Below are 25045 nucleotides of genomic sequence, written 5' to 3' on the forward strand. Positions count from 1 at the left end.
CGCTCTTTGTGGTGTTCAAACTGTACCGTGACCCACCGTAGTTGCTCAGTGGCTATGGTGTTGGGCTGCTGAGCACGAGGTCGCGGGATCGAATCCCGGCCACGGCGGCCGCATTTCGATGGGGGCGAAATGCGAAAACGCCCGTGTGCTTAGATTTAGGTGCACGTTAAAGAACCCCAGGTGGTCAAAATTTCCGGAGTCCTCCACTACAGCGTGCCTCATAATCAGAAAGTGGTTTTGGCACGTAAAACCCAAAATATTATTAAACTGTACCGGAAAGAGAAATAAACTTGTAAAGCACCTATCTAGACACTTGAAATATGTGCCGGATGTAAAACATTGTGAAAATGACGAAAGAAGGGAGCCCACTACATGAAGTCAAAATGACACAGAGAGCAAAGATCCATCTGTCCATATTCCAACTTGTTTTACTAAAACATTTTATGTTTATTATTAAAACTTGTAGTACAGGTCCAGGCGGAGGTGTCCAAATGTCCGTGACTCATTTTAAATATCGAAACTCTAATCGGTGCTTTTTATTTTGATGCACTGTCTTCGCATGAAAATTGTGCACATAGTAGCGCCTGAAGCAGATATACAAAACTAACAAACAATAAATATTGCAGAGCAGATTCTCATAGCTGTACAAAACAAATTGCTCTTCGTCAATACAATGGAAGAAAAAAAATTAAAATATGTATGAAAGCAATATCGGGAATGGGGATGCATTTGTGAATGTGACACTCAATCTTGTGTCACTGCTCAAAAATCGGCTGCAAAAATGAATACTGATGAAGTGGCAATGTTGTAGTGACCGTTCACTAGTTGAAATAACAATTTCACTTGGGAAACACAGTTTCATTCTTGAATGGAAGGTATAATCCAATTCGGCCACGGCGGCCGCATTTCGATGGGGGCGAAATGCGAAAACACCCGTGTGCTTAGATTTAGGTGCACGTTAAAGAACCCCAGGTGGTCAAAATTTCCGGAGTCCTCCACTACGGCGTGCCTCATAATCAGAAAGTGGTTTTGGCACGTAAAACCCCAAATATTATTATATTATTATTATAATCCAATTCACCTCATTAGCTCCGTTGCAGAAATTTGACTAAGAATTCATAATAAATTCGACCTGAACTGCGGTGCCAGTATGTTAGGATGACGTTGCACATTTCAAAGCATTGCACCGCACTGGGTTATCGTTACGATTGGTGGCCTCGGTCAGCAACGATGAGTGATTCTTGGTCCACTGTGTCTCAGATGCAATTAGCTTTAGTTTTTTAAATGAAAGCAAATCACTATTTCTCTCTTGTACTATGAAAGTGTGTTGTGTTTTGCATGTTTCTTTGAAGTAATAAAGTCTCACTGCATGGTACAGTCGCAGGCTGGTTAGAATAGTCATTGCAGTAAATTCCTAGCAATCCATGCAAGGAAATAATAATGAAATATGTTAAACGCATGATAAAATAAGGTACTGTTCCATTTCTCAAATGTGAAAGCAGGCTGGCGACAAAGCTGTAGACAAGACACGGCGCAAGGACCTGGCAGATGGGGACCCCGAATTGGCTCGCTATCTCAACCGTGCCTACTGGGAACAGCGGCAGCAACAGCAGCAGCAACAGGACACCAACGCCGTTGATGGGCTGCCGTCACGACAGAGCCCGATTCCCAGTGCACCGACTTCTGCGGGATCGCCGTACACTGTTCCACCTAAGAATGCAGAGGTGAGCTAGATAGATGACTGGGTGAGTTCGTATGGAGTCATTTTAAAGACAAGGTCGTCTTTGCTGACTTTGCATGGGTTTTGCGTATCTGGGTATCTTGTAACCATTTCTAGGAGAAAAAAAACCTTTAAAAGAAACGCCTCCGGAGCGTCCTAGCAAGTTACAAAAGCTATCAAAATGTAGATCTCAATGCAACAAAATTTGAGAATTAGTCGCAGGGTATGTAAAGTTAACAGTATGGGCAAAAGTGGAGCCAATATAGTTAAAAAATAACCGCATTGAGCCATAGAATGCACTCTTTGGGGTCTGTTCACCTGGCCTGTTGGTCAACGTAGCCATTAACTGCTCTGGCAGAAGTGAAGCATGACTGAGAACACGTGGCTCCTCAGCACGATCTTGGAGATAAGACAAGGCCTGCGGTGGGTTGACAAACCTGGGAGGCGACGTGCTTGGACTTGTGTCATACCCAATAAACTACCAGGAGCGTGGGCTATCGGCTTAGGCGCTGTTTAAAGGCTGCTAATAAGAAAATCGTAAAATACCGGCCCTCCTACAGCTTCACCAAAATTGCTTCAGTAATATAGACTACTTGTCGCTTTAACCAACTTAGCCAATCTGATATTTTATTGTATTTTAAGCACATACTGGATGCGAGTCAAGTCTTTTTTCCGACCTTTTACATTCCTGGTGACGTGTATATTCTTTTTTTTTTTTTTTTTTTTGCTCCTGTGAAAAAGAAAGTGCTGTGTTTAATGTTCCTTTCAAATAAAACTTACACTTGAGGGTCAATGCTGCATTGCGTTTCCGTATACGTAGTATAGTCTATTCCCTTGCTCTGTATGAAAAATGGAAGATGCAAGTGGTGTTGACAATTATTTAAGGACAGATTTGCATACAAGTTGATCAGTAGATCCCAAATTGGCTTCGTGGACTCTTGAGTGTTAGTAATGTTTCGTTGTAGGGTCTTCTTCTTGCTTCTCTGTTATTTGTCGGAACGTGAAGTTTCTCGGATGATAATAGACAGCGATGATCAAATACAGACAGTAGGCGATGTAGATTAAGGGGTACTTGAATATGCTTCTACGGTTGACAAGGGCCTCACTCCTTATTGACTCCCACACCTTGTATGTTGTCTGGTTGGTGAGTCCATGTGTAGCTTAGGAATGGAGCCCTCTTGGCATCAAGAGGGGGCCAGATCACGAAACGCAGTATTATTAGAACATGCCGTCATGGGAATGCAGGGTCGCTGTGGGAACACGAGATTATGGGAACGCTGGACCTTGTGAACCTAAGATGGTGGGAACAGAGCAGCGTGGGTGCACGAAATGCGCACGCACACATATAATGCAGGAGCGCACATTTTTCACCTTACATTTAAAATGTGTGCATTTGTCCACTATTTTCGACTGGCCCTTTGTCGTGCCGTGTTTCCTTGTAGATTTGGCTAGCATAAGGCTTTCGTGGTGCTCCTTGGAAGGTGGCTGGGTTTCTTGGTGTCGAGGAGTTCAAGAACTCTTGCTACGATGGGGCCCTTGCAATTAGCATTGCTGTGCCGATTTTAGACGCTGTAGTGTTATGTCAACAGCATAGCCATGCTGGTGTTCCATTAGTGATGTGCAAACAGTAATTTTCAAAAGCAAATAGAATATTAATCGAACAATGCCAGAAGTGAATTGGATAGAATTTTGAATAGTTTTTGAATAATGAGCACGCAGCCGTCTTCACCATTAATATATATAAAACAGTGTTCACCTCCTAGCATATGCACAAACTTAGCAAATTTCTGTCATTAAATTGAATGTTATGAAATGTGGTTTATTGAAATGGATCATAAGGAGTGAATAAGCAGTCTATTCGCATACTTTGGAGTCACTAGTGAGTGTGCATGATGGTGGTTTAGCTGAAAAAGTCTGAATCCCTGAGTGCCTTAGTGTGCTTTGCTGCATAACTTCTCATGTTTTATGTCAGCTATAGTGACCAGGGATTAAGTTTGTCACACATTTGCTACAATTTCATGCTTGATTGCGCACAGATGGCAAATTGAAAGACAGAAAAGCTGTGTGAAAAATATTAGAAGACGTAGATATGAATATAGTGGCTGTTCAATTTGAAGGCCGAACCGAATAGGGCAATATTTGATTCCTTATTCGAAAGTTTCAAATATTGGCGCCCCCCCCCCCCCCACTTCCTGTTCTTGCAGAAAGTGGACGGCATTATTGGCGAGGCAGACTCCCAGCTCGAAGAGTTTGTCGCCCAGCTGCGCTCGACGCTGGAGGTGTTCGTCAACCGGCTGCAGAGCAATGCGGCACGCGGAAGGCACGTGGCCAACGACTCCTACGTGCAGAGCCTGTTCATGAGCGTCAGCAACATGCACTCGCAGCTGCTGCACCACCTTCAGCAGCAGGAGGATTTCCGCGGTGGGTGAAAAGGCCGTTTCCTGTGGCGCGGTTTTTCGCTCAGCAACGCGGCGATTTCCATTGCTCCGCAACCGCACCAACTGTCGCGTGCTCTCTGCAGCCGGGTTCCGCCAAGTTGGTCATGCTGTCGACGAGTCGTAGGGATTGGCGCGACTGTGGATGGTGTTGGGTGCCGGCAAGCGCAGTGAAAGTAGGGGCTTTCCTGCCGCCATCATTTAATTTTATTTTTTTTTTTATTTTTTTACCACCAGTATATCACCTACATACATGAACTGTAATCCTTGATACATGCTTTTACTGGCATTTGTTTTTATAGTACCGAGACAAAAAATTTGTGTCCTGCTCCATTGCTTTTTTTTACTTGGCTGTAGGCTCCATTACAGTACAAAGCCTCAATTCATCGAGGGCACCAAAAATAATTAATTGCAGCAACTTTTATGTGACCTGTTTAATATGTGTGTCAAGCACAGTGTGGCTTTGGAGGTAATAACGAATACCGATCAAATCTCGGGTGACAGTCGTGTGGTATTGCGAACAACTCGAGAGCCTGCCACTTCGGCCTCGTGTGGTGGTCGAAGGGCATGCAATGACTGTGTACCTGAAACTGCCCGATTGGCCCTTCCTATTGTGTGCATCTCTTGGAAGTGCTAAGGAGGGTGCACTATACCATTTTGTCTTGGCAAACGCCAGTTGCTCTTCGCTTTTGGCAGCACGACCACAGTGAGTGTGTGTATGCGTCAGTGGTGTCTGTTAGTAGTACCACAAGCCCGTCGCAACTGGCTTTGATGCCACGATGAGTCTCCTTTTCATGTCCAAAGCCTTGCTGCACTTGGTGCACCTTTTGAACTGATCGTGGTTAAAGGTAACATAATGAATCATTTGCTACGCGTTTAGAGAATTGAATCTCTACAGCGTAATTAATTAACTGCGTCGACGGTTTCCCACCAAAACATTAAAGAATGAGACGATTTTATGTCAGTAGTCTTAAATAATTTATATTTAGACTACCTTCATAGAATGTGTCAATTTAAAAGCTTTTTTCGCTTACATGGGAACACGTTAGGGTTGCCGCATTATGCTCATCACTGGCAAAACAACAATCTAACTTCATCGTCCATGACTCGAGCGGCCACTTGGCGGTTGAATTAGCCCTGCTTGCTTGCAAGAAGCGCAGAGTGACAGCAGTTATTGAGCTGCATCAGAGAGAGGCGTTCATGCAAAGATCAATCTCAAGCATAGCTTCTGTAAGCATTGGATCGGTTGTATGACTGAGGCTTGTAGTTCATGCATCCGAGTCCATGATGTCACTGCAAGAACTGAATGCTGTTCTGTGCTGTCATTGACTTGTGGCTGCAGAGTCTGCATGCATTTTTTCTACCATTGCTCACAAAAATGGCCGAGCAAAGTGCGAGTTCGCAAGCAAGTTGGTAGTGGTGGTTAACTTTCGCATTTTTGTGCACGAAGTCGGGTGAGTAACGTGGCAGGACAGACACAGGCACAAGCTTTCACCCAAGTTTAGTTGACAAAGACCCTTTTGTTTTAATAGACCTTCTTAGGTGTGTGGGTGGGGTTTACTAAACCTTGCTTTTGCGCGTTAGGTGTGACATACGAAAGGAAGAAACAGACACAAGACAGTGCTTAGCAAGCTCTTTTATAGCAATATAAATCTTGGAAACGGCGGCAGATATCTGCGTACCTTGTCGACGCGCTTTTTGTACTGGAACATCTGTGAATGCTGTTGTCAATTGGATAGCGAGGTGGGCCTGTCACAAGGTTATAGACACACCATGATGAAAATAGCACGTACATCCCATCGAACTAGTGTGAGCAGTGCGAACTGTTTTGCTGCATACGATGACACGTCTAAATAGAGGACGCACTCGAGCAGCACAATTTGTTTCAACGATCGTGCTGGCCACTACCGTTGTCAGTTAAGTGTTTCCCCACTTCCTTGGCCCAAGTTTGCCCAGTAAAAGAAGTTTGGTTGTTCTATTCACTCTTTTGTGCTGCTGTCCTTTGTCTGTCGTGTTGTCCTGCCGCCTAAGCTCACTGTTGCCGCCTCTTGAGGACATCTGCAGCGCTACGTCCTTTGCTTCGGAATGTGCATTTTCTCCGGTCACATGACAATGTCTCCGTGTTCCTGCGCCACGCAGAGTACTACGAAGGCCTGCAGGACAAGCTGGCCCAGATCAGAGACGCCCGTGCGGCCCTCGATGCGCTGAGGGACGAGCATCGCGATCAACTGCGCCGGGAGGCGGATGAAGCGGAGAGGCAGCGGCAGATCCAGATGGCCCAAAAGCTGCACATCATGAGGCAGAAGAAACAAGTAAGGCCACTTAATTTACTTATTTAATGCCAGTCCGAGGTAAAGTTTTGAGCACTATTGTCGGAAATGTGATGTACTTAATGCTACTTAAAGCTACTGTTACCTGCTCTTCATATTTCGCTTTCCTTATTTCCTTACATTGACTGATGTGATTTCACTTTGGATTATTTTTTTCACTTTTTTTTAACCAGAGGTTGAGCCCATGCTGCATGACTATCTTTGAAAGTTGTACGTTTGTGTCCCCCTGCAATTATGCCTTCACGGCCCTGCAGAAAATGTGAATAAATAAATTTATGTATTTACTAATTACCTATTTATGTATATTTATTATGCAATTCTGACTGGGACTTTTGCATGGTAAAGTAACAGTTGCGTGTTTTCACTAGCTTCAGTAAGGCTTCAACCTAGGTTAGTTGGCAGGAATACTTCTGGTTCATTGGTTCGTACAAAAGTCGGCAGTAATGTTGCATTTGACTGGTCGCTTTTGAGTGCTCTAGAACACTGGTGGCATGCTTTACGTTTGGGTTATTGAAATCAAGCAGTCGGAATGCATTCACCTCGTTCAAAGCTTTGTGCTCCAGCTTGGAATACTCAGAAATGCTCTCACCTTTGAGATGGGAGTGCAATTCAAATGCGAGAGAATTCCTGTCATGTGACATCTCCGATTTCTCCAGGAGGAGCAGCATTCGACTTGAACAATACTTTGAAATGCTTGAACAATACCTCGAAAGTACCCAGGTGGTCAATATCAATCCGAAGCCTTCCACTAAGGTGTCCCTCATAATCCACTGTGCAGTCTTGGAACGTTAAACTCCATAATTTAACTAACAATTTTTTTTGAAAGGTTTCTGGCTAGTAGTGATGCAACTCTCCAATTGCTGCAGGAGTACCTGCAGTACCAGCATCAGCTTGCGCTCCAGCGGATGCAAGAGCAGGAACGGGAGCTGCAGATGCGGCACGAGCTGCAGAAGCAGTACCACCACGGTGGTGCCGGATTCCCGAACCAGCCACCCGGATTACCACCACCACCACCACAGGGCATGCCACCGCACTCCATCTCGATGCCTCCACAGCAGCCTCCACCGGTCAACATGGGGGCACCGCAAGACCACTCGCAGATGCACCTGCCACCGCAACTCCAGGGCGGGCCCATGCCGCCAGCGCAACCGGGTCAGATGATGTCACCCCGAGGCCACACAATTCAACAGGGAATGCCTCCGCAAGGGCATCCCATTCCGTCACAAGGACAACAGCACGTAATGACGACGCAAGGGCACGCAATCCTTCCCCCCCAGGGTCACTCCGTTCCACCACCAGGAACGCCCGTGACGGCACCAGGGCAGCACTCGGTTCCGCCACAAGGACACCAGATGCCGGCACCGCAAGGACACCTCTCGATGCACTCCCTGCCGCCCCACTCGGCACCAATGTCGATGCCCTCGCAAATGCCGCCCCAGCAGCAAGCGAGGCCTCCCATGCACATGCCCACGATGCCGCCGGCCTACCGGTCCCCAACGCACCCGGCTACCGGTGCACCAGGAATCCCGTACATGATTGGGACGGCACCGCCACACGCTACCATGATGGTGCAGACCCAGTATGGCCCCGTGAGCATGCCTGCTCCCATGGGGCTCCCCATGGACTACCAGGCGTACAGCATGCAGCAGGGTAAGCTCACTCACTTCAGGTGCCTGTCGTCTGCTTAAAAGTAAAGTATGCGGCATGGTTTATCTGTTTAGTGGTGTGCAAACACAGTTGCAGCTCTCTATATGATAAACACAGATATAACAAGCTATCCGACATGACAGCGACTAACCAACCAGTATGTCTCAGAGTCGCGTTGCTTCTTTGCTTTCCAAGTTGCATTTCTTTGCCCGGGTACCTGCTTCTTCTGCACGGGATTGAAATTTACTCACGTAAGACCCGCACCTCCTACCTTAAAGGTAAATTTTAAAAAATCGCCAAGGTTATTTGCTGCAATGCAAGCAACTGCACGACAACCATCTTTGGGGGTTTGCTGATGAAATAGTAAGCTTCGGTCGCCATGTGAGTGATGTCGCCAATAACAGCATTGAAGAAGGAAGCAAAAATTCGATGATTGTCGTTGATTCTCGGACTGACATGTGTGTACTGTATAGTCATTGTTTGCATTGTTTTTCGCATAATTTGTAACGTAATCCCTGGGTATAGCAGTTTAGTTTTTGCTGGACTCTTGCGAAAGCCCGACCCTATCAAGATTCCATCCTACAAAAGTAAAGAAAGGTGCGGATCTTACATGAATAAACTTGGTGTCTTGTTACTATACCTATACTGCATAGATAATGATGCGATAAGTAGCAGTGTGAACAGGTAAGGTAAGAGATATATAGGTTAAAGAGAGATTAGTAAAGGGTAGTCATATTTCCTCGTTGTGCCACTTCCGTCAGTTCTGTCAGTTACTTTAATTTTGTTATTGTGTTTGTCAGTGACAAGATTTACCATATTCTTATGCGTATAACCTGTGCCAAATTTTTTTTTTAAATGTAACGGTAAAGTGGGGGTGCGGATATGTCAGTTTTGCCATGAAGTGTGGCTTCACGGCAGCGTGGTGCGCGCTGCCGTGAAGCTACAGCTCAAGGCAAGGTTCTTCGCCATTCAAACTTTCATTATCTTCTAGGGAACCCCACCTCCTCTCCACCCCTGCATGTTGAAGTTCCCTTCTTCCCTCTTTCACGGTCGCCCCCTCTCCTCCGCTTTACGGGTTGCCATTTTGCGTTCAGTAGATAGCAAACAGCACATGCAGCGCCGGCAAACTCGTATGTAACCCGTTTCCACGGCGCTCCCCCAGTGTGCGCGAAGTGCTTTGTGATACAGCACTAGGCCAAATCACCGTTGGTATTTTTGGCTGTCGGATTTGCTTCGTCGCGATTGTGAGCGCTTCTCCGTCTGCACTGTCATCCGCTGCAGTACGAGTGCTAGCTGCAAGGTGACCCGATTCACGTCAGATATCATGCGACTGATTCGTCCGCGATAACGTCCACCGTGTGAATCCAGCTTTGTCAGCATCTCCAAAAAATGGGAGAACAGAGCCCCTGTGGCTGAAGATACGACATAGACAAGTTATGAATCCATGAATGGAGACTGTTCTTGCAGAGATTTGAGCATTGTTGTATGCAGTTACTTCCGCGGATTATACACGGGGATATTTTTTTTTTTTGCTTTCCGGGCTGTTGTTATTGAAAGTGCAGATTACACGCGGTGGCGGGTTATACATGCAAAAATATGGTATCATTGCTATATAATACACTACAAGATAAAGAGATATATAATGAGACATGTAGCGTGAACAGTTCGATAACTTCACTGGAGGTGACGTAACGTTCATGCTGGCTTTCGTCAGAGAAGCTGCGCTCGTCTTTAGCTGTAGTTTCCCTGTTGCACGTCTTGCAGCGATGCCGATGGGCGTGCCCATGATGCAAAGCATGCCGCACCAGGAAAACCCGGCGGCCTCTCCGCCACAGCACCATCGGCCGCCGACCAGCAACCCTTCGTTCGAGTCCGCCACAGGCGCACCAGCCGGAGCTCCGCCCGTGCAAGAGGCTGCCCTTATAAGCTTCGACTGAGCTCTCTCTTTCGCTACGGGCCCGGAGTCTTCAACGAACTTGGTTGCTCCCGGTCGAGGTCGTCCTGTCCGTTATCGGAACACTCGCCTGGCCTGCTTGAAGCAAGTGTACAGTCTTGGCATTGTAGGATGTCTCTATCACATGCTCACCCTCGAGTTCTACCCAACTGAGAACTACCAATGCTTTTTGTTCTTTATCCTCCGCGAGGTGATGCGAACAACTACTGGTCACGCTTTTTGTTTTTGTTGCTTTACTCTTCAGCAAAGTGGGATGGTCAACTAACTTGGTCAGCGATTGCACCAGTAGGAGAGGGGAGCTTAGCGCGCAGGCAAAAACAAATCGTCTTGAGGTGACCTTACAGCAGCTTTATATCAAAGCGAGGTAACATGCATAAACGAAAGACCAATGTTTTTTAATGCACTACCACTTAAGACAGAAACCCCAGGACATAATATAGAGGCACGAAATATAGGGGCTGCTCAATTACAGCGGGCGTGGGAAGGTCGAGGCTGTCCTGATGTGACGATTCGACTGACGTTGCTCTCCCGCTGGCACACGTTGCTGCAGGCTGCCCAAACAGAACACGTGGTTCGTCCACAGTGACACTTAATCTGGGCTTTTCGTCAAGGCAGCGTGCTGAGCAGAGATTTGCAAAAGTTTGTCCCCCAGGATGCATTGCCATTTTAGTTTCAGACAGTCGACTTCATTTTACAAGCACATGCGAAGCGTTCGTTGCATGTTAGTGACGACTGTCTGGGCTTTGTGAGGTGCCACTTTTAATGCATAATACTTTTAAACGATGTCCATTCCTTTATGTGCCCTTTTTTTTCTTTCAGGGGCTAAACGAAAGTCAGAATTATAGACTTTTTTTAATACAGTCATGGTAGTATTAAACGCAGTATTTTACATGCTGTATAATAGCTTGGGGGGAATTGCAGCATTAAAATAGTGTGCGCATACCATTTTTCAGCAGTCTCTACAAAACCGCGGGATTAAGAAAATCGTACGTCTAGTTAATTACATATAAAAGTCTGGTCAGCCTTTCCAAGAGTGCAGCTTTTGCGATGACCAAGTTGAGTACTGTAATGCCCAATTATAATGTTCTTGTCACTCTGAAGCACGGCTGGTCCTTTGTGGTTGTCATCATTTTTGTGTTTGTGTATGAAGAGGCTATAGTTGGTTTTTGATGCTCGTGGAAACATTCTATACGTACGAAAAAGCAATTAAGCGGCATGATGGCAATGTTTTGTAAGTATAGTGTGAGTGTAAACTGGAGCTGCTTTGTTTCCTGTGTACATTGATATGGCTCTTATATTAAAGGCTTCTTTCTTTATGCTAACCCACATGTGTTCTGTGACCTTAACCTGCGAAAAACGTATTTGTGCCGATGCAAATATGTTAGTGCTGTGGACCAGTAGGCCTTCCACTTTATTGAAAAGCTGAAATGGTAATGATTTCTTTTGTTTCCAAACTGGCGTTTTGCCCACTATGGTGGACCGGCCAGAAACCAGGTAGTTTTCTAAAAGTGTGTGCGCGTGTGTTAATGAGCTGTCCCATCTGGAATCCGACAGGTGGAAATGCTGTCTGACAGCCGACATTTCCCTGCCCCCATCTCAGTTGGAGGTGCGCAACTAAGTTTGAATGATGGCTTGCCATGGAAAATACCGGCAAGGCATGTTGCGGCCAGCTGCTTGCCAGGCAAGACAACTTAACTCGCTCACGCCAAAGCACATCTACCTTACCTAACAACTCTTATAGAGATATGCCATGCTCGCTGTGCTCATAAGCTCTTTGATTAAATATCTGTATGGTCTAAAGAAAGACCCTGTATATAACTTACCCAACGATTATGGCAAGGCTGTCACAAGGAAACACTGATCCAAGTAAAAAAGCTTTTATTAACAATGGAATGAAATATGTACATCCAAACGAACAAAGGTATGCGTTAACACATTGGTCTCATAGGGAAAAAAACTCTGAAAGCACAATTTGTTCTTTACTATTACAACAGCTCAACAGGTCAACTGCCAAAACGTAAGTGCATAGGTAGGAGAGTTACAGCTGTGTGTCGAACCCGTTTTGACTGATGCACGAAGGCACAGTGAATACTGAATGGGCATAGAAGGTGGTGGAACATTTAACAAAAACCAGGGACACAAGAGCTGAAGCTTTACGGGGACAGCGCAAAGCAACGTTAAGCTGTGTTGATAAATTATGCCACCGCAATAGCACAACATCTAGTGACATGAATGGATGCTTGGTAAGCAAGAATGCATGCAACACACAATATACTAGTGGCACCACCTCGCTGAGCTGAAACTGCCACACTAGTCGTGCAGTTGTGGACTTCTAGAGCATCTATTCAAGTTCACTTAAAAGTCGGTCAGTAAAGGAGAAACATCGTAGTTATTTGAATATAGGTCAACTTTTTTTTTTTTTATGTTACCCAAAGTCAGCTATTGACCTTTATGCGTGACCAAAGAATCTTGGTTTATATTCGTGAACAAAGCTAGAATACGGGGGCACCTAAGGAATTCTTACAACGTGTAAATGGGTTTACTTGTTGCCGAGTGCGTGGCTGCATTGTCGCAGAGTTTAGTGCTGCTGCGTTATGTTTCCGGGTGCAATGTTGCCGGTTATGAGGTCACAACAACGCAAGATGACAAACCGGCCATATTGCGATCTCTCAGCCGAGCTTTATTTGAGGAGTTCTCATTAAAGTGTGCCTCGCTGCAGCTCGCTGCCCAGCCACTTTCGTGTCGTCTGGAGCTTGGGCGATGAATGTTCTTTCGCTGCAGCCGCTCGCTGTGCACGTTTTGCTGCGTTACGACGGTTTCGAACTTCGTTGTCAGTGAACTGGCGTCTCCGGCCACGCTTAGCTGTCTCGCCCGATGATGTAGACGCGAGCGATTCAACTTTGGACGATGAAGACTCTGTAGTGCCATCTAGTGAATCGCCTGCCAGGCAGAGCCAAACCACATGCTCGGCCTCGAAGATATGTAATGGTGCCGCACTGGTTAACACGCTTGGCTACGAAGCGGTCACACTGGCAGTGGGGCAGAGGATCTAATTCTCGCCATGGCCACATTTTTTTCTTTAGTTAGACGAAGATGACGTAATTTGTGCGCCGTTCTTCTGCCACGGCTTTCCGATTACGGCGGGCTCACACAATGGAGCCAAGTAATGCTCCCGCATTAAAAAGTACCGGGTCTACGGAATCCCCCCGTTGCGTGCTTGGTAAGGCCAGTCTGGAGATTGTCCAGACTGGCTTTAAGAAATGCTTCATATTCAATGCACTTGACAGCACCGAGGACGACGACGTCTGGAGTGCCGGGGACAGCTGTGAAACATCCGATGAAAACGACTTCTCCGGCACTCCCATTGAGGCTGCAGCTGGTGGCATCGGCTAGCGATATTTAGAAGCCGAGCTTGTGGTAAGCAAAGAAAGGTGTGTTGTGTTAAGATTTTCTGAAAAAGATACGAGTTGACCTATATTCAATTTTTAAATTTTTTTGACGAGTTTGTGTTCAACGTATTTTCGAGTAAATACGGTACGTTGAATTCTAAAAAAAAAAAGCAGAGAATCAGAAATAGAAACTGCGCAGTCAGTTTTGAGTACTTTCCTGCACCGAAAACGATTTAAATATCACAAGATACTTCGAAATCCATTACATCGCACTGATGTATCAACGCTGGCATTTCGGCATGAAATTAAAGGTAAGTTTGAACCTTCATTTCTTTGTCTAGTCGTATAGCTTTCTGCCAAATGTATGAAAACAATCACTCGCAACGTCTTTCTTATGCGTAAGAAGTTGAGGCACGAAATTATGCTTTATTTTTGTTGTTAGAAGCTTTCCTTTCGTTTCCACTCACTGACATGCTAAGTCATGTATGCATTAAAAGGCCTATGTCGCACTTGTAATGAGGCATCAAATCGCTTTAGAGAACGTTGTCCAATCATATGCATGAAATGAGCTCAAATCATGTAACCTTTTTTTGAAGTTACAGAAATGTTCAATTTCCACTTTCCTAATTAGCATGCATAACTAAAGCATGTATGCATAGAAAATTGTGTATCGAGCATTTATATAAAGGGGCCTCCACAATCGCTACGGGCAATGTTGCTGCCCCTGTATGCGTCAAAATCCCTTTGGTCGTGGAAATCGGCATTTAGATCTCTTGTTTCAATTCCACTTTCCCTAATATGCAGAAAAGCACGAATGCGCAGAACAATGCCACATCGCATTCATGAACAACCTCCAGCACCTCCATCTTCGTGGACCATGTCGCATTCACAATATGTTGTGCGTCAGACGTTCGGTTGAGGCCTGCCAGGGTCACGGATGGCCTTTGAAGGGTCACACGAGAATGACACGGTCAGCGCATATCGCACACCCTTGTCCACTTTCTCCACGAAGTGCGGGTTCTCCGAGCCAGATGTAAAAGCCAAGACACGACCTGTGGATCCACATCGTATACACGGAACATGGGACTGTTTCATCCATAACAAAGAGTGAATTAGAGAGACTTGTCCTTTTATGATTGTTTGCCTGTTCATAAACTTCTTACTGTTTATAAGTTGGCAGGTTACCGGAGCTGTGGACAATAGTAGAAAAGCTTTTAGCAACAACTTGCAATGCTTTGTGTAACTGCAATGCATTTGAATCATTCTTGTGTTGCATAAATTTTCTTGTCGAAGGAGAATCGTAATAGGGGGCCCGTTAATGATTGTCACTGTGAATGCTTTACATCAAGTACAATGTGACGGGTTGCTGCAGTACTAGCTCTGCGTGCCCTCTGATTATATTCCGCGGCACAAGATGTCGCTAGCGGTGTTTCAACTGCTGTCCACCTCTCCCGTGCTTGGGTACTCTGCAAAATGCGTTAACGAACAAGTGAAAGCCTTCTATTAAGCCTGAAGGAGGGTGTTCTTATACTGCAATCATGGAGTAGCGTGCAAAAGCGTTGCTGAATATTTGCAGAACAATTAATTTGCTACCTTGACAAGGCGAAGCTCGGGAAAGTTGGGGATTCAATGTTGACATGTTTGCACAGTGCAAAAGACTAGGACTGAAGGAAGTGTCTGTGTCGTGCTCTTCCTTCAGTCCTCGTCTTTCGCACTGTGCAAACATGTCGTAATTTGCGAAAATGCTGTCGCATTAACTTAACATGCGTTGTATACATTTTATTTAGGATACACTGCACTCGCAGTGGCCCAAGTACGTGGGATTTTTATACTTGCACAAAGAAACAGAAATAAAAGCATGCGAACACCTGTTGCTACACAAGTTGGAAACTTGGAAGTACAAGGGCTAAATGCTGGGCTGCCGCAGCCACATTACGATGGAGGTGCAATGCTGTGTCTACTAGGTGGACAATTGCCGAATACCCCCCAAGGTTGCGGCCGCTCACCTTTCTTTGGTTCCACCGTGGAATTGCCCCTGACGGCGTCCACAAAAAACAGGCGACCTCCGCCAAAATCAGCATTGTAGTCGGCCAGATAGAGCAGCGAAGTGTAGTGGAATGATCCGTACTGTTCCTGCAAGACAGACCGACGGGTACGCATGCGAGGAGTCAGTACGCGAAGTGCTGGGAACAAAGAAATGTCAGAGCAGCCAAAGAAAGGCTAGCCTTATTTTGTAAGGGTAGCCTACTGAACTGACAAAGTTGGCTGTCAAACAATTCCAGAAGAGAGGCATTCTTTAATGAGCGAAGTGTTCACCTGACTAGTCTCTCTCTCTCACACACACGTGCAAACACATGCACACCCGGTAACAACAGGCATCTAGGGAGCTTTGTTAAGGCCAGTGTCCCAGAGGTAGACTAATAATATTGCCTTTGTTGCGCGAAAAGTGCTAGCAGCACTGCTACAAAGTCCTAGACTAACGCTGCAGCTCGAAGGAGCGGCCACTTAGATTTAAAGCAGATTTGAGGAATGCTCTTGTGGTTGCAAAGTGCATGCAGGTAGACATGCTAAACATTGTGTAACTTGTTGCGCACAAACAATCGCAGGAAATCATGTAATGTGACGGGGTGACAAATGCCTTCGCTAGTCAAAAAGTTGAGTGTTTGTTTCTGTTCAAGTACAAGAGGGAGGTAACGGTACTTATTGGATCTACAGGAAGAAATTGGGACGCAAGTAGCGGCTGTTCCGAATCACCCTGCTGTGGCGGAGCTGTGACTGCTGCTCAGAGACACTACTTGTTGTGCGAACGCACACACTAGCTAACTTCTGCTCAATAATTTCCAGCCATTGAATGACGGTGCCTTGTCTTTAGGCAGCCAACAAATTTGTTTTCTTGACTTAGGCAAAGTAATTTATTATTTGCAATATCACCCCTTGTCTCATTACTGTCACTGCCATAGCGCTATGTCAGACTGGTACTCGTGACAGAAAAAAAAAATTAATTGAATACAACTGCAGTTACTTCACTCAAAATCCCGAGAAGGATGAGAAACAAGGAAGAGAGGTGAATGCGTCAGCAGTGATGCTTGCAATGTCAAAACAGCTGTGTCATGGGCAAAGCTGGGTGGCAACCAAATGACAGGTAGGGTGTCAAGAAACCAGTAGAACCGGTGCTAACATTTCTTCTCTCACGCATGATGTCACTAACACGGGAACTTTCAATTGTGGTTGAGCTCAATCTGGATGGAATTGCTCAATCGTGATTGGCTCCTTTGCACAAGCTGTGGAAAGCAGCCAATCAGAATCTCGAAATTCTATCGTGATTGGGCTTGATCTGGATCAAAAGTTCACTGTGTGACTGGGGTACAATTTACCACCTGATAGCAATGAAAAGTCATATGAGAAAGCAGTACATATTGTGAGCTCTGGCTTTAATGAAATTTCGCTTGAAAAACTGACCTTGTCGACGTGCACGTGCCAGTACTCGTCGTGGACGGTGACGGCCGGCCGCACCGTCATTTCCGAAAAGAATGTCGGGTGTGTCAAGTGTAAGGAGTCTGGCCTGATGCCAAACTGAAAACCGATCAGGCTTCGAATCTTGTCCTTGACCTGCCTGCAGTGTACCAGAAATAAAGGACAACTGACTGGTAGTAAACGCAAGGCACAATCACGAACATTAAAGAGGCCATGATACAAATCTTAAAATTTCAGTCACGCATTGCATGTTGGACTGTACATGTCCCACAGCAAGCCGGCAAAATTTGAGCACATTCAGCGTGGCAGAAAATTTTTATTGAAAGTTATTGCACCACAGTTGAACCATGGAGCAGTCTGCCAACACTGACGGCGATGAAATGAAGTATGGTCAGTGCGCATGGGCGCATGCGTGGTTTCATTTTCACATCATCTCGGTGGTAGTGTGAGATACTTTCTGCAGGCGCTCACTGGTTTCAGCGTTTCTTCTTTTTTTTTTGCGCGAATGAAAGAATTGTGGGTGCACTGCAACAGTGACGCACTTGCTGTGCTGTTGAGCGACACAGTGTGCAGAGCAAGAAAAGTCTGGTACGGTACGAACATGGTTTTGGAATGTAGCAGACGACAGAGTAACGGCCCTGCATTTCTTGATGTCAAGCAAAGCATCCCAAAATATCAGTTGCCGTCTGTGAGGAGGAGGTTTAGAGGCCACGATTTTAGATCAAAATTTTGGGTTAGAATGTGTGCTGATCACTCAGTCCTTTTGTGTGCTTAACCATACTGCCCACTCTACTCGTAATTTACAATTATAAATAGAGAACAGTTGGATGACCACGTCATGGCCCCTTTAAGTAAGATTGTCATATAACCAAAAGTGCGCTCTTCTGAGGGTTCAGAAAAGGCGAAGCAGACAAATTCAGATGAAAAACTGTGCGATGGGAGCAAGCAGACACAGGATTGGTACAATATCTGTATGATGTGAAGTAGACTTGTTTTAAAACATACTGTCAACTTGCAAAAACTTAAGCTGCATGTCTATGGACTTGTGTATTGCATTATGAAACAAGTTAGCATTGCTGAGGAAGAAAACGCACAAACACAAAGTGCACAGGATGAGCAAGCACTTCGTGCTTAGTGTTGTAAACATTGTTTTTACAATGCCAGTAACCAACTCTCCCGGCTTTTAACGATAGTTAAACACTGCAGATTATGTACAGTGTACTCATGCATGCACATAGTGTGCAAATATTGCAGTGACTAGTTGTGTCTAAAACTGAGAGAACAGTAAGACTTTTGAACAAGCTACAAAGGAAACTTTCATTTTTGCATAAGCTTTCCTGTCAAATGCCAATCAATACGACATGACCAGCGACATGCTACCTTCAACAGAAGCCTTGTTTAATACCAAATGGATTTTTCAAAAATTGCAATGCTTCTCCGTGCAGCATGATACAGAAAAGAAAGCTCAATATAATAGACGATCCCTGTCTCCAGGACAATGTCATCATCATCATCATTTCTTAAACGCTTAATGGCGCCCTGAGGGGCATCACTCCTTCCATGTCCAGGAAGGAGTGATGATAATTCAGTCCTTACATTCACACATTATAGTCAGGTGGATGGTAAAAGATTTAAAAAGTTTGAACACTGGACTGTCCAGTATACTTATTATCCATAGTCATGCAGGCATACTATAGCAGAATGAAAGATAGCATGTGCCTTTTTAGCAATGACTAGCAGCGCAACATTATTGAATACCATGATCGAAGTTCAACTCACTTGTAGACTTTCAAGTCATGGTCGCTGAATAGTGTAGTGCCTTTCTGTTCAAGCAGTCTGTGGGAAAGAAAAGTACACACGAGCCGGATTAGCAAGCACAGTTGGAAACAATAGAATTGTGAAAGACACAGTGTGTTCTGACAGTCAAATTGAAGTAAACTCATTAAATACTGTATCTCTTCTCGAAAAGCGCAGGCTGCTCACACTTCCGCCCTTTCCTTTTCGCAAACTTTACCGCAATCACTCGTCATACGCTATGTTACACACCAAACCAGACCATCGTGTGTCCTCGCGACTCAATCACCAACTCGATGTAGAACCTATTTTCGCCCATACTGATCTGTTCTTTCTTTCACAGCTCCTTGTAAACCATTAATGAAGTCTGCTACCAGCTGACATCGCACGTATTACTGGTCATATGCAGCATTTGTAAATTGGCTGAAATGTTTCCTAAATCTAAACTTCTGGATCTGCAAAATTATCATCTTGCAACACATTGCAGTGCTACTACGTCAATTCTTTCTTGCTATACTCATTTAGCTTGCTTTATTGTTTAGCTGTTTATGACAAAGAGTTGCATTGCCATATTTTATTCACTGTATTCAAATGGCCTGTATACAGCATTACGTAGGCCTGTAAGGCCTACGTAATGCGAAGCACTCATGATTTGTAGAGAATGATTGTATGAGTAATGTAACTATTGTGTAGTGAACGGTTATGTGGAGATGACAGGCTGTACTGTTTATAACAAGTAAGAATATTTGGAATGGCAAGATATAAGATTGAAAGCAAACTAAAACACAGTGGCAAATACCCAGTCGCCTCTGTGGCGCATAATTTTAGACTGTGTTATGACCAGGATCAGCCCAGGAAAATAAGATACGCTCGCCCAGCAAAGAGTGGTTGGACTTGCAGAAGAATGCTTCGCATTAGTAAGACACTGTACAAACACAAAAGTTGAACTCGCTTGTAGACATTGACGAATTTTTTCCCCAAGGAAATGGATCCGGAATGCAGATCAAGAATCGAAGCTCCACCGTCGGAATGACTCAGTGCCAAGCCCCGCTTTGCCAGGCTGAAGGAGGGAAAAAAAGAAAAGGCAGAAGCATAGCTTGCCACTTGTGCAAAGTAGACCTTCAATTACAGATGTCCTGGTGCATGCACGGAGATAGAATGTAGCATACAAACTATGCTCTGAAGCTTTATCAGGTTGTCTCACCAGAGATGGCAGCAAATACTAACCGATTAGACAAATTTTTCACCAAAGCTCACAGCTAAGCGCTAAGTGCGTAGCAACACTCGTGTGTTAGCCAGCATGGCAACTGACAGATTTCACAGCTTGTTTTACTATGCCATTGGTGCCGCAAAGTATGCCGGCAATAGCAGTCCTTAGCAGGCTGACGGAAATTTTGGTAAAAGGCACATTATGTTTCTACCATAATAATGCCGCTTAACCCTTGAAATCAAAAGGTAGGGAGGTGAGAATAAAAAATGTTGTACAACAGGTGCGGTGCTGAGCAGACGTTTCTCTCTGTGCTTCCCCCTAAAGTTTACTACACAAATCCGCAATGCCGTCACCCTTGTAATTTCTCCTCAGCTGCCTTGAACCCAAGCACATAGCGAAAGTGGCAAGGACTAGTGACGGCAGCGCATCTGCTCTGAACGTGGTTAAATCGGTCTACTACTGCTGTACACAAGTATCAGAGCTCCTTAGAAGTGCTATTGTACGTGTAACATATTGTTACAGTACCATTTACAGATGTTCAAGAAACAAGCTGCCGTGAGAAAGACGGAAGTGTCTGGGCTCTTGGCACGAGCGAGTGCCTGCCTGGCGGTCTGGCTCCAGTGTAAATACAGTGTGAATAGTCTATTTCGTCTGTTGTTTTTCCACACGCAACAATATTAACAATTGCACAACGCTACACTGATTTATGACGCACACAATATGTGCCTGAAAATGTTTCTCTTAAGCTGCGAAACGTAGTTGGAGGAAGCCTTACTTCAACAGTGCATCACTCTCTTCGGCGGTGACCACGCTGTCCGAAACCACTCTTCCGCACTTTTGGGGAGCACAATCTGCGCAATAATGGGATGAAAACCGGTGTCGCTGTTGTAGATCTGCTGCGATTGCCACACAACATACAGTATAGCAGTGCTTCGATGTTTCTGTAAAACATTGTATACAATTACTAACGTCCTCTGTGAATATCGCATAAGTCTGCTGCACTAGTCAATTTGCAGCTAACATGAATACAACGTACAGAGGTGCTAGAACGTAGAGGAAAGGGAAAAGTGGAATCGAGCTTTTTTCCCACTCCCCCATCCCTCTTTCCCGCAGCCTTTTCCTTTCCCACAACTTGGCTATCTCACTTATCACGCGCAGATTGATGCAGAATCGAGGGCCTAGCTTCGACTTTGAATGTGATGCAAATCTCCGCTCTCCTTCCACGCGGAGTGGATTGGTGCGTCGTAAGGGGAAGGCAAATGCTCCAAGAGCTTTGCCCACAGCGCTGCGAGGCGGTGGAACAAATCAGCCGCCGGATTTTTACGCAAACCGCACGTGCCTCACTAAAGTGTTATGCGTGAACATGCTTTCACCGCATCCGGTGGCCACGCAGGACCACGAAAAGCGCACCCTTGAAGAGCCGACGGTCGTTCACGTAGTCCTTGGAACACTCCACCGTTTCCGACTTGATCGCCAAGACCTCGTCGCGGGACGCGAACGTCCTGACGCTCCCGGACTTCCGCCACGCCGGAATGTAGAGGGCAGTCAGCAACGCGACGGACACGCCAACGCGCACGACGATTCTCCTGGCCGAAAACAAGGGCACCGCTGCTGCGGGCGACTGTGGCCCGGCCGCCGGTGAAGCGGCGGCTTCGGCCGCGGGCCTCTTGGCTTCGCCACGTTTCCTGACCGCCATGACTTCAAAAACAAACTCCGCAGTCGTCACAGCGCACACGGAGCGATAACGCCAACGCCGCCTGCGCTGCCTTCGCTGATGTCATCGCGGCTGACGGTCGTGAAGATCAATCCAGGGCGCACAGCTGTCGTGAGTGACTGCCGCCGCTCGAGTCGCGTGGACAGAGTTTTGATTGATACGGGCGAGCGTCCATAAGGCGCTCGCGATTGACCTGCGGACTGTTTTACGGCTCCGGTGAAAGCAGGAAAGCTTAGCGGTTTCTCGCAATTGAGGAAAACCGGGAAAAGCTGCGGCTGGAGGAAGCCACAGGGGTTTTTTCCGTGGGCGCGGTTTTTACGTCAGCGCGCACTGGCAGCGGCCATCTTTGCAGCCAAACAATGACCGAGCGTCGGAGTTGTCATAACAACCGTTGTTAATTTTCAGTTTTATATTAAGTTATATTAAGTTAAAGACACTGCGTTTAAGCACTTTAGTAAAACTGGATTCAATCAATGTTTTTTTTTTAGTTATGAGTCAGTAAACTACAAAAAGTGATCTCAATGTCACTAGAGATGACTGCAATAATCGGAGTTGCAAAGGGCGCGCTTTTCGAACAGAGGTAGTGAGAAAACAGGAATGTAGCTGCGTAATTTTAGAACAGCCTCTTAGGTTGTGGGCCACTGTGTGTGAAAAGTGAGGACATCTTGCGAAATACCACGCGTAGATCCGTTTGGCTGCAGTAATTAAACTTAATGGACAAAATTAGGATTGCGTAACTGTCGAGGAATCACAATAGAATTAGTTAACCTAGCTTTACTTTAGTGAACAAGTGAGACAATGTGGCAATCTAGATTGCCACATTACAGACAGCTGTCTGTAACTGAAACGAAGAAACGGCGCAGGTTGGCTCAGAATACTTTACACTGGAATTTGGATTTCATATGTTGATTTTTAAAGATTGATGAAGTTCACATTAGTTGAAATATTGCGTCAAATTGACACATCTTGGCACTTCCGAGAAGAGAGCGTTAGATAAATTTATAGAAGAATTGCGTGCAGTGGATGGTAGCCCAGCGTAGACAGACAGACTGATACTTTTGAACGAGTGATGAAAGAGAGTCGTATTTATGCATAGCTATTCCTGTAGGACATAAACTGAACATTGCTAAATCACGAACAACAAGACAATTATCTTCGACATGAACCTTGTTTAACAGCAACCAGGTGTCTTGAGCTTGCAATAACTTTCTATGTCACACAGACAAGAAGGGACAACGTCCAGGAAGGAGAGATGATGAGGCAGTTCGTACAGTCTTATGTCAGGTATATGGTGCAGTATTTATGGCAGTGTTGCAATGGAGAGGATGAACGCACTTATTCCACTCGATCGGGTTTAACAGTCGATTGTCAAAGCTTTAGTATGCATTCGGTCACCAGTAGGCACATCATGAAAGTACGAACGACATAACCTCTGTCATTATAGTCATGGCTAGCTGCACCGCAATACTGAATACCATGATCAAAGCAGACCTCAATTGTAGGCATTCAAGTCATGGTCACTGAATAGCGTACGCAGTGCCCTACCGCTCAAGCAGTCTGTGGGAAAGAAAAGGCTGCACAAGTTGCGTTAGTAAGCCCAGTTAGAGATAATAGTGTTGTGAAAATTAAACGTGCTATTCTCTGACCATCATATCAGCACTGAATGAACATGAGAATCGAACTTGCTCGCAAGCTTCGGCAAATTTCGCCCCCACCGTAACGTCTCCATACTGGGGATTAATAATGGAAACTTCGCCGTCAGGCTAGCTCAGGGCATGGCTCCTATTTGCTAAGCGAGGGGAAAAGAACATTAGAACAGCTTACCGTTTGTACAAAGTGTAATTCAATGTTGATGCATGTACGCAAAAACGATACAATGTATGCACTATGAACTTATCCGACATAGACAGAAGGGAACAATACTTAACTGACTAGCCAAAATTCCCCCTCTAAACTGCAAACTAGAAAAAAATATATGGCAGAACCCATTTCCCGATGACTGTCGACGGTGATACGTTAGTATTGAATCGGTATTGCGACACAACGTATTGCCATCGTCGAAACAATTTATGATGAGGCGTGTGATGCAGCGGGATTCCTCTTTCGCGCTTCTCTGAGAACACGCGGCGCCATCTAGCGCCGCCGCCACGAAGCCTTCGCGTGGCCTCCGAGACGAGAAGCGTGTCGCACTGGTGCCTGCGGACGTTGAGAGTTGTTCCCTCGCTTAGCCGCACACTCTGTGGTACATACTCTGTGGTACATACTACCAGGGTGGAGGAGGGGGCAGAACGAAAGAAATGCAGTAACATGTAATTTTTCACTGGCCAGGTCTTTGTAGGGCTAAGGAATTGCGGTTAGGGCTGCGTTGACAAGTCAACACACGTTTCTGTTCGTCTGCGAGAGAGCAGCTAGGGACACCTAGTCAATGTTGAGCCTGCAATTCTGGGACACTGCAACGGGCAGTTTCGTAATAGGCAAAATACCCGCCTCACATCCGCATGGCAATGCATTTATACTTTAGCAGTACGTGAATCGAACTAGAAGTATGTCGAACGCGACAGGTTTTCTGCAATGTGCTTCTTTAGCGATACATTCCTCGAAAACATCGCTAAATCGGTCGTGCGAGACGTATTCAGTTCATTGCTTCGAGTTTTTCAACGCATTACGCCCTACGAGAAGGTTTCGGGGAATCGAAAGCACTTCGCTGAATTGAAAAGTTCGTGAAACCGAGTTTCGGTAAATTAAGGTTTGATTGCAATACAATTACGTATGTTTGCGCGACTCCCTCCGTGAGTGGCATAGCTAGATCTGCCGCACAAAGCGATTTCCCATTAAAATTCGTGGTTACACTGCATAGAGGTGAAGGAACAACCCCAAGTGCGGGCACGATCATCACGCAGTCTCACCGCCACGACCACCTTTCCTTCTCTTACCATGTGGTTACGTCGCAGATTGCGTACAGACTGTTGGCCGAAGATTTGCTGTGTTTGAGCGGAAGACTGCAACGCGGCGTAAACCAGTGCTCTGCATCGTAATGGACAGGCGACCGCTCCACGAGTTCTGGCCACGGTATACGAAGAGACAGCCGCAACATTTCTGTCAAGCGTGCGCACTAACACAGAGTCGCCCGATTTCCAGGCGCACCCTCACACATCTCGCTACGGTGCGGTATATGCACGCGCTTTCGCCGAATCAGCCCGCGACCGGAGGCCACCCAAAACGTACGTTTGAAGATGCGACGGTTCTATGACATAGTCCTTGGAACACTCCGGGGTTTGCGACCTGGAAATTTTCGTCGCGGGAGACGAACGTAGCGACGCTCTGCAGGCGATGACGGCGACGGATTAGCAGCGTCCGGTGAAGGCGATGCTTCGATCG

General features: G+C 45.8%; 3 protein-coding genes across 4 annotated transcripts in view; 2 read left to right on the plus strand and 1 right to left on the minus strand.

Moving 5' to 3' along the window:
• Positions 1-11408, plus strand: part of Hrs (Hepatocyte growth factor regulated tyrosine kinase substrate) — a 29774-nt gene extending 18366 nt beyond the window's left edge. For both annotated transcript variants that reach the window (XM_075701948.1, XM_075701949.1), the window contains 5 exons: positions 1503-1724; positions 3925-4141; positions 6295-6467; positions 7352-8135; positions 9897-11408. In XM_075701948.1, the coding sequence (XP_075558063.1) occupies positions 1503-1724; positions 3925-4141; positions 6295-6467; positions 7352-8135; positions 9897-10069 (1569 nt within the window). In that variant the 3' untranslated portion in view covers positions 10070-11408. The remainder of the gene's footprint in view (positions 1-1502; positions 1725-3924; positions 4142-6294; positions 6468-7351; positions 8136-9896) is intronic.
• Positions 11409-11947: 539 nt separating this feature from the next.
• LOC142590097 (2-oxoglutarate and iron-dependent oxygenase domain-containing protein 3-like) lies at positions 11948-21649 on the minus strand. The gene is made up of 7 exons (XM_075701952.1): positions 21364-21649; positions 20729-20804; positions 19696-19803; positions 18729-18785; positions 16935-17088; positions 15482-15608; positions 11948-14527 (listed from the first exon to the last, which is right to left on the minus strand). The coding sequence occupies exons 1-7, from the start codon at positions 21647-21649 to the stop codon at positions 14379-14381; spliced, it is 957 nt and encodes a 318-aa protein (XP_075558067.1). The 3' UTR covers positions 11948-14378.
• A 44-nt stretch (positions 21650-21693) lies between these two features.
• The window catches only part of LOC142590096 (uncharacterized), a 59379-nt gene continuing 56027 nt past the window's right edge, over positions 21694-25045 (plus strand). Inside the window, exon 1 of the mRNA XM_075701951.1 lies at positions 21694-21778. The gene's annotated coding sequence lies outside the window, so the exon portion shown is untranslated. The remainder of the gene's footprint in view (positions 21779-25045) is intronic.

The sequence above is a fragment of the Dermacentor variabilis genome, chromosome 8 (assembly GCF_050947875.1).
Source record: "Dermacentor variabilis isolate Ectoservices chromosome 8, ASM5094787v1, whole genome shotgun sequence".
Taxonomy (NCBI): Eukaryota; Metazoa; Arthropoda; class Arachnida; order Ixodida; family Ixodidae; genus Dermacentor; species Dermacentor variabilis.